Here is a 14,298-nt window from a genome sequence, read left to right as displayed (position 1 = left end):
TTTCTTTCTTTCTTTCTTTCTTTCTTTCTTTCTTTCTTTCTTTCTTTCTTTCTTAAGGTTTGGCATTTTTTTAAGGAATTAACATTGTAGAGGTAATTACAGGGAATATTTTTTAGAACTTTGAGTTATGTATGGCAAAAATTTCAATTTTATGGTCTATAGTTTCTCTCTGTAAAGGTACATATTATTTTTCATTTTGATATCTTCACTTCCTCCCATGTGAGACCTTTGCTTTGGTTCTGTTTGTCTATTGTTGTTCTCTAAATATACATTGCTGTTTCTATTCTGGCACTGACATGCATTGTTGCATTTATTATTTCATTTATCATTTGAACACCTTTGTTTTTAAACACTATACAAAGTTCTGGAGTTATAGTGGTAAATAAGAGAGCTCTGTATCTCATGGTCATGGACTTTGCAAATTACAATACTAATATGATATATAGTAGTGGCTGAGTTTTAGAATTAGACAGACATGGGTTCAAATACTTATTTTGCCATCTAATAGGAGTAGGACCTTGGGTGTGTTATTTAACATCTCTACACCTTAGTTATCTCATCTCATCCTTTATTAGGAAAATACTAAATACTCCTACTTTGTAGCATTTCTATGTAAAGTCCTTGTGTTAATATTTGTCAACTACTTTGCACAGTCCTTGGCATACAGCAAGTGCTCAATAATGGTATGGTGATTATCGTTAATACTGTACCTCCTACCACAGAAATCATCACATGAAAAACATCTTTGGGTATTTTGTCACAGCCCACATCACATCATTTTCCTAAAGCCATAGTACAAGAAGATTCAAGATTTAAAAGCATGTGTTTCAGTTATTGAACTAGATTTGTTGAAAGAGATAAAAGTAATTCAGTATTCTCTAGTTGAAGGATTAAATGTGGCCTCTATTGATGTTAGTAATATTTAAGTAAGCAACTTTTAATTCTATGTATATTACATTTTAGATCTAGTTTTATAAAATTGTTTCTTAGCTTCAGAATAACAAATAATGTTGTTTTATGTGCAGTGACTTAGCTGGACACTGCTTTCCATTTTATTGTTTTGACATCTTGTGCTTAAGTAAGGCTTGCTAAATGAAATATTATTCATAGCATGGTAGTAAAGACTTTACATTCTTCTTATATACATTCTCTGGACTTTGCAAATGGCATAACTCAGTTCTCTGACCTCTCAGTACTAAAACGGGTTACTGAACTATTTTATTTACCTTTTGCAATTTCAAAGACCAATAATTAGAAATGTCTTCGTTTTAAAACTTGTTGAATCTGAGGGCTGATTCTAGGAATCTTTAGATTCATTGGCAACTTTGATGAATGATACCTGAAGTGGAAAACTGCTCAAAGTGCTCAGATGGAGTTTGGACCCATCATTTTCATTTTGTAATAACAGAAATGGAGGGGGATGGGATGAAACTATACTTGGACTTAGTATTTGTATCCCAGATTTTGTTTTGAAGGTAAGAGAATAATAGAATTCATAGGATAAACTCCAAGCCAAAAGGCAAAAGTATTTGAGATGAATCAAGTATGACAAGAAAGTATTTATGTGTGTTTGATGTTGGGGTGGGAAAAAGGAGCTCTGCCATTCAGTAGGTTAATCTTCTGTTCTTTCTTCTTCTTTCTCTTTCCAAAATACAATCACAGCTTTGAATTCTTATGCCTGACAAATGGCCTAGCTGAAATATTTCATAGAAGAGAGAGCAAGATTTAGACTAGTATTGTATTAGTTAATTTTTGCTAAACTGAAAATTTTCAGTATGTTTAATTTGCTGATCTTTATCGAGTAGGACAAATATAAAACTTTAGGAAAGAAACTTGTAACACTATTTTTTTTTAAATTTTTTTTTTCAACGTTTATTTATTTTTGGGACAGAGAGAGACAGAGCATGAACAGGGGAGGGGCAGAGAGAGAGGGAGACACAGAATCGGAAACAGGCTCCAGGCTCTGAGCCATCAGCCCAGAGCCCGACACGGGGCTCGAACTCACGGACCGTGAGATCGTGACCTGGCTGAAGTCGGACGCCTAACCGACTGCGCCACCCAGGCGCCCCGAAACTTGTAACACTATTAAATATAATAGCTTAGAAAGAGTGATAATAGTGAGAAATAAAAACATTAAAAAATTAAAATGGGTGATGACAGCAGGATTTGGGGTTAGTACAGGGAAGGTCAGTGGAACCCCAAAATATTCATGTGAAAACTAAACACAGATACATTGTTAATCTTCACAAGGACTGCTTTGGTTGGAGGGTTAGGACATACATCCCATTTATATGAATTGAAGGGAGAACTGGAGGAGATTAAGTAAAAACAGTAAGTATTGATAACTCATAGGGATCGTTGCTATAAAGATGGTAAAGTAATAGGGGATAGCTGAAGAGAGTTGTACGTTTAAGGAAGAGGATTTGGGGTATTGTTTTGTTTTTTAACTCTGGGAAAAATTAGAACTTACTTGCTTGTGGATGGATGTGGTACACTAAAAAGGGAAAGTTAGTCTCATAGGGCAGTTGGAGGCAGTTTCTCCAGCATTGATTTTATGTTGGCAAGAAATGATGGCAGCCACGGTGTAAGTTTAAGGTTTATTTTCAGATAAGAACATGGACAATTCATCCATGGTAATGTGTGGGAGGGCAGAATACATGAAAATAAATACAGGTAGATTATTGACCTAATGGTAAGAGAAGTAGAGGTTTTCTTCTAATTGCTTCAATTTTCTAATGAATTTTCCAGGTCTCCAACTGACAGTATCTGAAAGAGGGAAAGAGGAAATGGACTAGGGCAATGCAAAGGAAAGAGCTTCAGAAAACCATGTATTTCAAGAAAAAAACCTGTCCTGCTTTATATATTACCCCCTTGGCTCTTGAAGTTATTATTTGGGTCCTGATTATATTCTTCTCTTTTGGAAAATTGCTTCTCTCTTATCTCTCAGCTCCTTTTTTTTTTTTTTTTTTTTTGGCGGGGAGAGGGGGGAAATAAAAAACAACTCTTCCTTTGGACAGAGTTAGATATCTGTTTTATCCTAATAAAAGAGAAGTGGGTGACAAAGTATTTTTGACAGTCTTCTATATCCAGATATATCCAATCACTAAGTTGTATTTATTCTTATTAACTGCAGTGCCAGAAACTAAAGAATAGGACTATTGGTATTCTGGATTTCTTTTTTTTTTTTTCTTTTAAAAAATATATCATAATTTTTTTCTTCTTCTTTTAGATGTTCTTAATAGTTGCTCCTCTTTCTGTACTCTACAACTGGAGAGATGAATTGGACACCTGGGGATATTTCAGAGTTACTGTTTTACATGGTAACAAAAAAGACTATGAACTGATTCGTGTAAAGCAGAGGAAATGTGAAATTGCTCTAACAACTTATGAAACACTGCGCTTATGTCTGGATGAACTGAACAGGTAATGGGAATAATGAGAATGATTACATTAATATTCTGTTTACATCCCTTTATATTGTGATTTTCAAAAAAGCTCCAAATATCCATAGCATAATTTAATTTCATTTAAGAATTATTGAATTAACTTATAATAACTTATTTTCTAAGAAGGAAAAACCTTCAGATTTTATACAGTCCATTGTATTTCCTTTATTCCCTCTCCAAACAATGCCTGTTACAGAAGGATAAAACTGTCCTAAATCTCACGTACAACCTTTTATGCATATGGCACCTCTAGACTAAGATGGTGATTTTCATGAATGATTTTAATTATGGGAGTTTGTTGTGAATGTAGATTGGCAAAAAATACATATACATATTGAGAATCAGTATTCCAGGACTAGAAGTACCCAAAAGAAATGAACTGACTTAATGCCTACGTGCATCTTAAGATTTTAATGAGGCATCTAGAGACATAATTATAAAGGCATATGAGTGTTGCAGTATGTAAGAAAGGATGCCGTGGGAGCATCCTTCGTAAGAAAGAACATAAGGAACCTAACTTTGCTGCAGAGTGAGGAGAGTTGTCAGGGAGCTTCCCAGAGAAGATGACCTATGAGCTGGGTAAGAATTGAATGACGAAGGGTGCCTGGGTGGCTCAGTCAGGTTAAATGTGTGACTCTTGATTTTGGCTCAGGTCATCATCTCACGGTTTGTGAGTTTGAGGCCCTGTGTTGGGCTCCACACTGCCAGTGCAGAGCCAGGAGGGATTGTCTTTTTCTCTGCCTCTCTCTCTCTCTCCCCTTCCCCTGTTTGTGCATGTTCTCTCTCTTTCAAGATAAATAAACTTAAAAAAAAAAAAAAAAAGAATTGAAGGATAAGTAAGAGTTGAAGAGTAGGGGAGTAATGCAGGAAGAGGGAACAAGCAGCATTTGCAGAGGCCTTCAAACAATAAAGATCACATTACTTTTGAATAAATGAAAGCAGTTTTGATACTTTCTGTATCTCATGGCTGCAGCATACGTGTAAGAGGGAAGTGGCTGGGAGACAACAACAGTGTGGTAAGCAAGGAACATCATAAAGGGTATTGAAAGCTGTCTGGAGAGCTAAGGATCTTTATTCTTTTTTTTAGTTTTTAAAAAATTTAATGTTTTTATTTATTTTTGAGAGAGGGAGACAGAGTGAATGGGAGAGGGGGGCAGAGAGAGACGGGGAGACATAGAATCCAAAGCAGGCTCCAGGCTCTTAGCTGTCAGCACAGAGCCCAACACGGGGCTTGAACTCCTGAGCTGTGATATCATGACCTGAGCCGAAGTCGGATGCTTAACCGACTGAGCCACCCAGGCGCCCCTATTCTTTTTTTTAAATATTTATTTGAGAGAGAGAGAGTGAGGGAAGGGCAGAGAAAGAGAGAGGGAGAGAGAGAATACCAAGCAGGCTTCATGCTGCCAGCACAGAGCCCCATGTGGGGCTTGAACCCCATGAACTGTGAGATCATGACCTGAGCCAAATTCAAGAGTTGGACTCTTAACTGACAGAACACCCAGGCACCCCTAGGGGTCTTTATTCTTAGAATGATAGAGTACCCTTGAAATCTTTTCAGTAGATTACTAATATGATAAAAATGGTCAGATTTGCATTTTATTTTATTTTTTAAGGTTTATTTATCTATTTATTTTAAGTTATTTATTCATCCTGAGAGAGACAGAGACAGCGTGAGTGGGCGAGGGGCAGAGAGAGAGGGAGACCGAAAGTCCCAAGCAGGCTCTGCACTGTCAGCTCAGTGTGGGGCTTAAACTCACAAAACTGTGAGATCATGACCTGAGCCAAAACCAAGAGTCAGACACTTAACCAACTGAGCCACTCAGGTGCCCCTTATTTATCTATTTTGAAAGAGAGAAAGTTCCCTCAATTTCATGAACCATGAGATCATGACTGAGCTGAAACCAAGACACTCACCTAACTGAGCCACCCAGACGCCCCTAGATTTGCATTTTATAAGTAATCTAGTTGTTGTGTATACAGACCAAGGAGAGCCAAACTAAATGGAGAAAGACCAATTAGGAGGCTTATTTTGAGCTAACTCATGTCCCCTCCAAATTTGTAGGTTCAAGTCCCAACCTCAGGGACCCCAAAATGTAACTGTATTTGGAGAAAATATTCTTAATCAATAAAGTCAAAATGAGGCCGTTAAGGTGAGGCCCTTGTCCAATCTGCCTTGTGTCCTTAGAAGAGAAAGAGATACCAGGAATTTAAGTGCACAGAGGAAAGAATACATGGGGACACAGCAGGAAGGCAGTCATCTTTAAGCCAAGGAGAGAGGCTTCAGAAGAAACCAAGCCTGCCAACACCTTGATCTTGGATTTCTAGATTCTAGAACTGTTGTATCTGGCATCTTTTGCTCACCATAATATTTTTGAGATTCATCCGTGCTATTGAATGTATTTGTTCTTTTTTAATGTTGAGTTGTATTGCAGTTTATGAGTATACGATATTTTGTTACCCATTTATTTGAGGATGGATATTTATATTTGGGTTTTCCAGTTCATTATTATAAGTAAAACTGTAAGGAATAGTTAGTTATGTATAAGCCTTTTTTTAAACATACATTTTCATTTATCCTGGGTAGACATATTTTCATTTCCTGGGAGTGGAATTTTGGGGTTTTATGGTTAAGCATAGGTTTAACTTTAGAAGAAACTCCCAAACCATTTTCTTGAGTGGTTGTATCATTCTATTCCAACTAGTGATCTACAAGACTTCAGTTACTTTGTATATTCACTAACATTTAGCATTGTCGGTCTTTTTGTTTTTAGATATTTTAGTGTGTCTGTGGTGGTATTCTGTTGTATAATTTGCATTTTTCTGGCCTATGTATTCATGAAAAAAAATGTTTATTCTACAGTTGTTAGGTGTAGTATTCTATAAATATCAATAAAGTCAAGTTAGGAGCTGTTAACACTTAAGTGTTCTCTTACTGATTTTCTAGTTGTTTTACAATTTCTGAGACAGGAATGTTGGAATCTTCAATTGTACTTGAGTATTGTTAAATTTCTCCTTTCAGTTCTGTCAGCTTTCAATTTATATACAGTGTTTTGAAACTCTTATTAGGTACACACACATATATGGTTAGTATTTTTTCTTATGAATTAATCCTTTTATCTTTAAAAAACATGCTCCATTTTATATCTAATAATTGTGAAGTTTTATCTGATATCAATATGGACAATATAGTCTTCTTGTACTTACTGAATATTTATCATTTGCTATCTTTTTATTTGAATATATTTTTATATATTTAAAGTGAACCTTTAGTGGTTAATGTATAGTTCAATCTTGCTTTTGTATCCATTCTGATAACCTGCCTTTTATTTGGAGTGTTTAATCCGTTTACATTTGATATATTTATTAAAGTTGATTTAGATTTACCATTTTTGTCAGATCTAGGATTTGACTTTACTTCACTTAGAGGCTAATAATAGTATGCTCCTGTTTCAAGAAAGCTGTCAGAAAGACAGGGGTAATCTGAGGCATGGAGAAGTAACTCACCTAAGCCTACAACAGCTGTCAGTGGTAGACATTAAATTTAAACTTTGACCATCTAATTCCAGAACTTGAGCTTTTATTTAACATATTATATGACCCCAAAAGATGTTCTGCACTTACATAAATGTAATAAGGTATTCATTCACCATGTAGGATAAGTTTTCTAAACTTTTTCCCCCTTTTTTCTCACTTTGTAGTTTGGAATGGTCAGCTGTCATTGTGGATGAAGCTCATAGAATTAAGAATCCAAAGGCTAGAGTAACAGAAGTTATGAAAGCTTTAAAATGTAATGTCCGCATTGGCCTCACTGGAACCATTCTTCAGAACAACATGAAAGAACTGTGGTGTGTTATGGACTGGTGAGTAAAAACACTTTTTATGTTTTGTAAAATTTTTAATATTTCTTTAACTTATTGTTACCTTGTTTGCTAATTAATAGTTTCTGGGGTGGGGAGGGGGGACCCAAATACAGCCATGTTTACAGATGTATTTGTCCCAAACATGATATACAGAGTAGAGTCCCATGAAAACCTTTCTTTATATGTTAGTCTCGGTCCTTGAAGTAAATATCTGAACGTATTTACCAATTCTGTCATCTTATAGCTATTTACTGAAACTGTCATAAAGAAAGAACACTCTGTTTTCTTTTATTTTGTTATTGTTACCATTCATGAACAAGCGACTTAGTACTATTTCTTAGACTCAGAAAGAAGTCAATATGTTTCTTTTTAGATAATTGACCAAAGCCCTAATATTTTTGTTATTGCCTTTATATAGGGCTGTGCCAGGACTTTTAGGTAGTAGGATCTACTTCAAGAAGCAGTTTTCTGACCCAGTAGAACATGGTCAGAGACACACAGCAACAAAAAGAGAACTAGCTACTGGCCGAAAGGCCATGCAAAGGCTTGCAAAGAAGATGTCTGGCTGGTTTCTCCGGCGTACCAAGACTCTGATCAAGGATCAGTTGCCTAAGAAGGAAGACCGGGTGAGAACTGCATTTGTTTAAATTATTAATTTCTCATATTTTATTTTTTTCCTGAACAAATTCTTTTTAAAAGAAAATCTGTCTCCTATGATATTTTATGAATATAGGGGTTTTTTTGCCTGAGTAGTATGGAAAAAAATATTATGTGCAAAATTTCAGAAAATGTTAATTGAACCCAATCTAGCAGGTTAGCTAGCAGGTTTATTGTTAGTATGCATTAAATTCATTTCTCTTATAAGAAGGCTTTTGCTGCAGTTCTTCCTCAGTTGGAAAAGAAGAGCTCTGTCCCTAATTTGTTATCCATTCATATTTTATCCTTCATATATTGCCTACTATCCACAGCCCAGTATATTCCATGAGACCTTAATTACAGCTATAGGGACCACAGTGATTAAAAGCTTTGTTTTTTTTAGAATGCCATTTGCAGTTATACAACTAACTTAGTTTGAAGAACTTTAGGAAAGTTATAATTAAATTCTGTTAATTATTTAAGAACATTTGAAGAGTAAACCTTAAGAGATTTTTTTTTTAATGTTGTGGTCCTCTTGTATAGTTTTTAATCTGGTAGTTCTTCTTGCTCAGGTAATGGAAAAAAGGTTTTATAAATTACCATGAACTAAGTTTAATTAATGTTGTCCCAAATAAGGGCAATGCTATCAAATACTCTCTAGTCTTAGGATGTCCTGTTGATTATTACTTTAAAAAGATAGACTTGAAAGGAAAATATGTTACTGATATGCAAGTTGGGGAAAATGATAAAATGTTTGACTTTTTTTTAAGTTCATTTCTTTATTTTTGAGAGAGAGTGCGAGCAGGGGAGGGCAGAGAGAGAATCCCAAGGAGGCTCCACGCATTGTGGAGCCTGACACAGGACTCAGTCTCATGAACTGTGAGATCATGACCTAAGCCGAAATCAAGAGTTGAATGCTTAACCAGCTGAGCCACCCAGGTGCCCCAACATTTGACTTTTTGATCTAAAGCAGATAATGTCATTTAATTGGAATACTTAATGAACCCTCACTTTTGAAAATATTTTGTGCAATTTTATGTATATTATTTGTCTGTCCAGTAGGAACAACAACTAAAATATGAAGAAAGAGTTGTGCACAGAGTGTCTAGAGCTTGGGCTCTAGAGTCAAATATTATAGGCTTGAATCCTGGCTCCCTACTTACGAGTTTTATGACCTTGAGCAATTTGCTAAGTCTCTCAAACCTTGGCTCCCATCTGTTAAATGGGAATGGTGATAGTTTTTGCCTCACATGGTCGCTCTGAAGTGTGTGGCATGTAAGAAGTGTTTAGTAAATGTTACTACCTGTTTTAAAATACTTGGGAATAAATTTAACCAAGGAGGTGAAAGACCTATACACTGAAAACTATAAGAAACTGATGAAAGAGATTGAAGAAGACACACATGAATGGAAGGATACTCATGTTCATGGATTGGAAGAATTAGTATTGTTAAAATGTCCATGCAATCCCTATAAAAATTCCTATGGCAGTGGGGCGCCTGGGTGGCGCAGTCAGTTAAGCGTCCGACTTCAGCCAGGTCACGATCTCGCAGTCCATGAGTTCGAGCCCCGCATCAGGCTCTGGGTTGATGGCTCAGAGCCTGGAGCCTGTTTCCGATTCTGTGTCTCCCTCTCTCTCCGCCCCTCCCCTGTTCATGCTCTGTCTCTCTCTGTCCCAAAAATAAATAAAATTGAAAAAAAAATAAAGTTGAAAAAAAAAAATTCCTATGGCAGTTTTTTTCAGGAATAGAACAGACAGCCCTAAAATTTGTATGGAACCACCATATACCCCAAAATAGCCAAAGCAATCTTGAGCAGGAACAGCTAAGTTGTCAGGTGTCACATTTCCTGATTTCAAACTATATTACAAGGCTATAGTAATCAAAACAGTATGGTACTGGCATAAAAACAGACATATAGACCAGTAGAGTGGAATAAAGAGCCCAGAAATAAACCCATGTATATACAGTCAACTAATATTTGACAATGGAGCCAAGAATACTCAGTAAGATGCTCTTTTCAATAAGTGGTAGTGGGAAAATTGTATATTTATATGGACTCCTATCTTCTACTACTCACAAAAAGTAACTGTAAGTGGGTTAAAGATTAAAACACAAGATGTGATCTTGTAAAACTTCTAGAAAAACAGGGAAAAAGCTCCTTGACATTGATCTTGTGATGATTGCTGATGATTTTTTTGAATATGGCATCAAAAGCATAAGCAACAAAAGCAAAAATTTAAAAAGTGAGGTTAATCAAACTAAGAAGCTTCTTTATAGCAAAAGAAACAACAGAATTTTTCATTTTTTAGCAATACTATTCTGTTGTAGTGATATAAATACATAAATATTTATAGATAGATGGTTTTTCCTTTTTGTTCACATTTTTCAAAATCTTATTATGAGTTTTATGACCTTGATTATATAGAGCTACATCTAGAAGACGTTTACCAGTTTCCAGTCCTACTAGAAATCTAAGGTAAATTATATTCCACATAACTTAGTGGCATTATTTTATCATATTTTCTTCTTTTCTTGGAATTGGACACAAAATAGAAACTTGTAGTTGTTTTATGTGTATGTTTTAATTCTTACCTTTACTAATATTAGAAATTTATACCAGGATATAAAATACAAATACTTTATGCTGTTTTTAGTATAAATTTTCAAGTAATTCATTAAATACTATTCATACGATTGTTCTAAAGTTTTCCCTTTTCTCATCTACTTTTTTATCTGACCTAAACTGTAGTCATATATTTGCATGATGGGCTAATAGTATGAAACCCTGAAATATAGAGTACATTCTATATAGAAATATATAAGGAAAACACTTAACTTATTTTTTCATATTTTGATTCCTTTCAGTTGAAAAAATAGTTCTGTGAGATTTATTTGAAAATAAAGTTATATTTATGTAGTTTAGGGTAAGATGGTAGCAAAGAGTATAGGAAAATCAGGAGAATTTGTCATAATAATGTATCTAAAAGAAAAATAGTTTATCAGCAGTTTTCACTCTTAAAATTTATAAAATCTGATGTGCATTGTGACTATTACTACTATTAAAAAGTACCGATAATCACCTTGTGTTTTATCTTGGCAGATGGTGTATTGTTCTCTGACAGATTTTCAGAAAGCTGTCTATCAAACAGTATTAGAAACAAAAGATGTGACTTTGATACTTCAGTCTTCTGAGCCTTGTAGCTGTAACAGTGGCCGGAAAAAGAGAAATTGTTGTTTCAAGGCAAGCATTTCTGTGTGGTATATTCACGATCTTGGTTTTGATTACACAGTTGTCTATTCTACTGTAAGAGTGAGGAGCAGATAAAATAACTTTTCCTCAGTTCCCTAAATTTAGAAACCATAAATTAATAAAAAGGAATAGTTTTCAAAAATATTTTACAATATCAAATAGTAATCATAACAAAATACAATATTCATATATCTTTTCAATAAACCACTTTTTCAGTAGCTCTCAGAAACTAGTAGCTTCAATTTGATATCCTCCCTTTCATCTTTTATTAGAAAGTAGCCTACTTTCATCTTGAAATTTCATCTAATTTTTAAAACTTTCTCATTATCCCTTACTAGTAAACTTACTCTTTGATAGCAGGCTTAAAATATTCTGATAGAATATTAATAAGAACTGTGTTTTGGTATAATAGAGTATTTTATTTTTATTTAGAAACAAATATACTTTGTATTTTTTTAACCTATCTATATTTCCTGCCCGTTTTCACCTATTTTATTATCAAGTTATCTATCAAATATCCATGTACATAGAGGGACCCTAAATAAATATTTCTCTAGATTGATATTTGTTCCACCTCTCATTTATTTTGCTGTTTTTAGCCACCTCACTCTTTTGTAAATGCACAGTTTCCTAGGAAGCCTTGGAATATAAATGAGAATAGTGAAGGGCTCTGTTACAGCCCTGCCTCCATGCCATAGTTTTATTACCAGGGACCTCTTCTGGCAGCATTTCTATCACTGTGTGTCATGAGGATAAATACTTTCTGAAATGAGGACTTTCTCCCCTCTTTTTTTTTTTTTTATTTTTTAAACATCACTGTATTATGGTTCACCAAAAGTATGATTCCACATTAGTGATGCATGGATATTTTGTGTAACAGTTGACCATTATTTTCTCAAAATGTATTGTGCTAGTAGTAACCAGATGATAAATACTAGTGTAAGTGATAGATTTCATGAAGTAAGTAGTTACATAGCCATGTTAGTTCCTTGCTATTTTTATTTTCTGTCTTTCTGGTTACAGACCAATTCACATGGCGAAACAGTGAAAACCTTGTATTTCAGTTACCTTGCAGTCCTTCAAAAGGTAGCTAACCATGTTGCACTACTGCAGACTGCTAGCACCTCCAAACAACAGGTTTGAGTTGGCTTTTTGTACTTCTTCATGATGCTACTGGTATAAAGATTTTATATTTGGTATAAAATGTCTTAGCCAATAAAGATATCTTTATTTTTGTATGCAATTAAAGAGGAAACTGAACTTGCTCATTTTTAAATTTAGGTGTCAAAGAAATATATGCTCATATGTTTTTAATTGAAGTGAGAAAATTAAAGCCTAAGTTAAAATAACAGTTCTTTTTTTATACCTGTGATAACGTTCATATATTCGTTTTCCTAACATATTTGATGTAATTACTAAGTAAGATATTTGATGAGTCAGTCCTCTTCCACTAATCATGTGTCTAATTCCATCTGTTCAATCTATTGGATTAAAATGTATTTTTAATAACCTGTATATTAAATATTAGGAGTATTTCCCAAGCTGGCATAAATGAGTAATTTCAAAGTTTAGACAAATGCAATCATTTACTTTGGTCATTTCGATTGTATCTTATTCTAGAGCACAACATAAATTTAAAAAACTTCTTTAAAGCTTTTTACATAATGATTTTCTATTTTCTTTTTGTGTTATAATCTTAATGCTATTTAAATGTAATTTTAAAATTTAATAAGAATTTAATATTGTTCTTTGATAGTACTGTTTGCTCTTTAGGAAGTATTTGATTTCTTGTTTTGGAAATCATAAAAGAATAATGATAACATTATTAGTCCTATCATTATCTCAGAACTCATCAAAACCATATGTAATTAACATTATCACTTTAAGGTTTTCTGAATTATTAGTCTGACTTAGAGAAGATAATATCTTCAAAGTAATATGTTCCTTCTAAATAGAATTTTTTTCATAAACAATCTCAATTTATATAGGTTTAAATGTGTTAAGTTGCAATTTCTTTTCTTCTACCTTTTCCCCTTTTAAGGAAACACTTATCAAAAGGATATGTGATCAGGTATTTTCCAAATTCCCAGATTTTGTGCAGAAAAGCAAAGATGCAGCCTTTGAAACACTCTCTGACCCAAAATACAGTGGTAAGATGAAGGTAAGTGCTCTTCTCTCAGGCTGCATACACACAAGGATGATACTCAAAATATTTATCAGTAGTGTGACAGGGACACCAACTAATCAGAACAGATACCCAATCATTCAGAAGAGACTGGCCAAAGATGACTGGCGTAGCTGTGTCAGCATTTACTAGCTCACAATGAACCATACATGCAGTCTCACTTAGTGGTTACATCAAATACACTTTAGACTCTCCTTATCAATGTATTAGACGTATGCCTGCTTAAAAATGTGCGCTGTTGTGCTGCATATATAATAGCTTGTCTTCAAATGTTTAAGGAGATAATCTACCAGAAATACAAATGCTAATGCCAAATACGAGGAGGAGGCTATACAATAGCTTGGACTTAGAGAAAGGAACTTCTTAAAGAGTTCAAGGTGGACAAGACCTTTCTGTCTATACTGAATTTTCTGCCTCTTGGTTTCACTTGCCAATCTGTATTGGAAGGTTGCTAATCTCATTTGTGTCAAGGGAGCATTTGTTGTACACTAGGAAACTGACCTGTAGGTGCTGCCCTTGGTGATATATTACTAAGGGAAGGTGTGAAAAGTATGGCTAGGTTCTCCACCCATGACGTAGGCCTGTGACAGCTGCATGATTGCTGACAGCTTCCAGCCTTTTTGCAGCAGACTTTGCTTGTTTAACTCTTTAATAACTGTCAAGAATCTTTATGGATTCAGAGACTATTACAGAACAATTCTCAACTTTATGGTTTAATTTTTTAAAGAGTAAGTTATTTCTTTTGGCTAAATAAATAAAATAAGAAGTAATTCGAGGTAGGTTGTTGTTGTTTCTAAAACCCTGGAAATATATTTAGCAGTTAATCTACATAAATTCATCATAGTGTAGTTTACTTGGACCTCTAAATTCAATAAAATAGAATAAAAGCCAAGAAGATTACCTTAAATACTTGGGTATGT

The 14,298-nt window shown here is 34.4% G+C and overlaps 1 protein-coding gene across 5 annotated transcripts in view; it reads left to right on the top strand.

Annotated features, from left to right (window-relative positions):
• The window catches only part of ERCC6L2 (ERCC excision repair 6 like 2), a 148,549-nt gene that overhangs the window by 62,906 nt on the left and 71,345 nt on the right, over positions 1-14,298 (top strand). For all 5 annotated transcript variants that reach the window (XM_040450230.1, XM_040450229.1, XM_040450227.1 and 2 more), the window contains exons 4-9: positions 3,230-3,423; positions 7,145-7,306; positions 7,725-7,932; positions 11,044-11,184; positions 12,217-12,330; positions 13,235-13,354. In XM_040450230.1, coding sequence (XP_040306164.1) covers positions 3,230-3,423; positions 7,145-7,306; positions 7,725-7,932; positions 11,044-11,184; positions 12,217-12,330; positions 13,235-13,354 — 939 coding nt within the window. The remainder of the gene's footprint in view (positions 1-3,229; positions 3,424-7,144; positions 7,307-7,724; positions 7,933-11,043; positions 11,185-12,216; positions 12,331-13,234; positions 13,355-14,298) is intronic.

Source organism: Herpailurus yagouaroundi, unplaced genomic scaffold, assembly GCF_014898765.1.
Source record: "Herpailurus yagouaroundi ecotype Mexico unplaced genomic scaffold, PumYag 201, whole genome shotgun sequence".
Lineage (NCBI taxonomy): Eukaryota > Metazoa > Chordata > Mammalia > Carnivora > Felidae > Herpailurus > Herpailurus yagouaroundi.
This window is presented reverse-complemented; position numbering and strand designations above follow the sequence as displayed.